The sequence below is a fragment of the Ictalurus punctatus genome, chromosome 10, assembly GCF_001660625.3.
Source record: "Ictalurus punctatus breed USDA103 chromosome 10, Coco_2.0, whole genome shotgun sequence".
NCBI lineage: Eukaryota > Metazoa > Chordata > Actinopteri > Siluriformes > Ictaluridae > Ictalurus > Ictalurus punctatus.
The window spans coordinates 27592501-27595000 of NC_030425.2; the positions used below are offsets into that span (position 1 = coordinate 27592501).

The following is a 2500-nucleotide window of genomic DNA, read 5'->3' on the forward strand; positions in this document are numbered from 1 at the left end:
AAACTAAAAAGAGCAGGATCAATACAGCCTCTGTGCGAAGCAACATCTAGTGCAACATCTGGAGCGATGACCCTTATTCTGAGAAGAAGAGGAACAAAAAGGGAGGAAATGTCAAGCTGGAGGAAAGGAGGGGCTTTCGTCTGTCTGTGTGTGTGTGTGTGTGTGTGTGTGTGTGTGTGTGTGACATTCGCATAACATCGCTTGTTCTCCTGAACCTCTCAAACAACTACAAATCGAAATCGATACAAACTCCAAACTCCGAGAATCCCGCTGGAGAGCACGTCCGCTCACTCCGCCGCCGCTCACCTGCAAATCCTCCGTCCGTAACGCCGTACCGCGTCGTGCCACCTGAACACCGAACCCGAACTTATTCTGACCTGACTGCGCAGGGCGGCCATGTTGTCTCGGAGTGCGTCGATGACCAGCTCACGCTCTTGCGCGTGGGCGTGGCTTAGCTCCAGCTCCCTCTGCGCGTCTCTCAGCCGCCGGCTCAGAGCGGTCAGGGCCTCGTCTCCGCTCTCCAGCTGAGCACAGCGCGCCTCCACGTCGCCCCGTAGAGCCACGATCTCCGCCTGCAGACGCGCCACCTGCTCCTCCCGCTCAACCACCTGAACACACACATTTAAAACAAAACAAAACAAAACACACTCCTGAATCCCCGCCCGCCTAAAGGTCGTCTCTCTCATGGAACAGGTGCAGCGTGAAGGGCACAGAAATTCATAAACACAACACGCTTCCACGTACTACAACTTTATTCAAAAGCGCCCATAACGACGTGCCGAGCGCTTGATTAAGCGCTTTATTAAGCGCAGGATCTGCCATTTTTATTGGGATTATTTCCGTTTATACCACGTTAAAAACGTTCAAGTTCTTTTAACCTTAAACATACTGTTTGTGGATTGTTTTATTCTTTGTCTAACGTTGTACTCGGAGACCGTTAGACACACCTGGGCTCTGCTCTGCCTCCGGTCCTCCTCGTGGCTCTGCAGCGTGCTCTCCAGCTCTGCGATCTTGCTCACACAGGTCTGGTACTTCTGCTTGTAAAGCTGCACGGACTCGCCGAGCGGCCGCAGCCGGGCCTCGGCGTCCGACGCCGATCTTCGAGCCTCGAGTAGATCCGCCTTCATCCGAGTCATCTCCGAGTCCTGAGAGCGCAGGGCTGCTTCCTTACGGCAGACCTGGGAACACGACGACACAGCACGTACGCTTCTCCGTAACAATATCACAAAAAAAAATGAGCCTTTTTAATCAGGTAATGACATTTGTAGCCCATTTGTTGCGCTGCACAATGTATTGGCCCCCCTTTACGCTGTCCAGCAGTGAACAAAGTCCACATCGGTAGTGTTTGAGGTGCAGGTGGATTTTAGTGTGTTTCGCGTCCGTTTGATGATGGATGCGACCACGTCGGTAGGAGTACGGGATGCGAGAGGTTCACCTCGTCCTCGGCGTCTCTCTGCTGTCTCTGCGTCGACTCCAGCTCTCTGTGCAGGCGCTCCAGATTGGATCTGTGCTGATGGAGGCGACTCTGCTCCTCCCGCAGCTCACTCCTCAGCGCCTGCACCTCCTTCTCCTGGCTCTCCCTTTGGCCCTGCGCCTCCTGCTGCCACTTCTGTACCTCGGCACGGAGTTCGCACAGCGCCTCCCGCTGGCTCTCGCACTGAAATACCATAGCCAATGATTACAATTTTTTTTTTTTATAAAGACTGAAGCACACGAGATACGTTAAGATTCTGACTCACAGCTCAGTCGAAATAAAAATAATAATAATAAAAAAGAATCTTCACACAAAAGAATTTAGTCAAACAATGTGGAACGATTACAATCAAAAAGTTCAAGTTAATATGTTTAAAAATGCTCCGTGTGCCTTAATACCGGCGAAATAACTACAAATGGTCGCTCATTAAACATGCAAACTACACAGGAATATGCAAATTTTATGCAAACACCCCACAGTGTTCCTTCTGGAATCCCTAATGGCACTAATATATGCTAACTGAGCTAGCTAACTGCTAGCAAACGAGCTCACATCAGTCAACCCTGTTCAATTACAGTACAACGTCACCACGACAACCACCATCACAATCTTCAACAGCTCTACTTGGCTGTTCACCTCAGCACGCAGGTTCATGTCATCCTCTAATCTCGAACATGATCGGTACAAAGCTGTGGAGCTATGTGTAATGACATCACAAGTTGAGCTAAACACAGATACAGTGGTGCTTGAAAGTTTGTGAACCCTTTAGAATTGTCGAGATTTCTGCATAATTACGACCCAAAACATCACCCAGAAGTCCTAAACGTAGATAACGAGAACCCGATTAAACAAATGAGACAGAAATGTTATACTTGGTCATTTATACGTGAGGCGTAAAACATTTCTATTGGATTAAGATAAGGACTTTGATTCTTCTTTACCCGTTCTCTGGTAGAACGACTCGTGCGTTCAGGGTCGTCGTCTTGCTGCATGACCCACTTTCTCTCGAGATTCAGTTCATGGACG

At 49.4% G+C, this 2500-nt stretch overlaps 1 protein-coding gene across 9 annotated transcripts in view; it reads right to left on the reverse strand.

The window, feature by feature from the left end:
* LOC108270982 (polyamine-modulated factor 1-binding protein 1) overlaps window positions 1–2500 on the reverse strand; it is a 186844-nt gene that overhangs the window by 25620 nt on the left and 158724 nt on the right. For all 9 annotated transcript variants that reach the window (XR_001813781.3, XR_001813780.3, XM_017478086.3 and 6 more), the window contains 3 exons: window positions 1436–1657; window positions 948–1178; window positions 378–608 (listed from right to left, as the gene is read on the reverse strand). Coding sequence is in view for 7 of the 9 variants with exons in the window: in XM_017478086.3 (XP_017333575.1) it covers window positions 378–608; window positions 948–1178; window positions 1436–1657 (684 nt within the window). In the remaining 2 variants the exon portion in view is untranslated. The remainder of the gene's footprint in view (window positions 1–377; window positions 609–947; window positions 1179–1435; window positions 1658–2500) is intronic.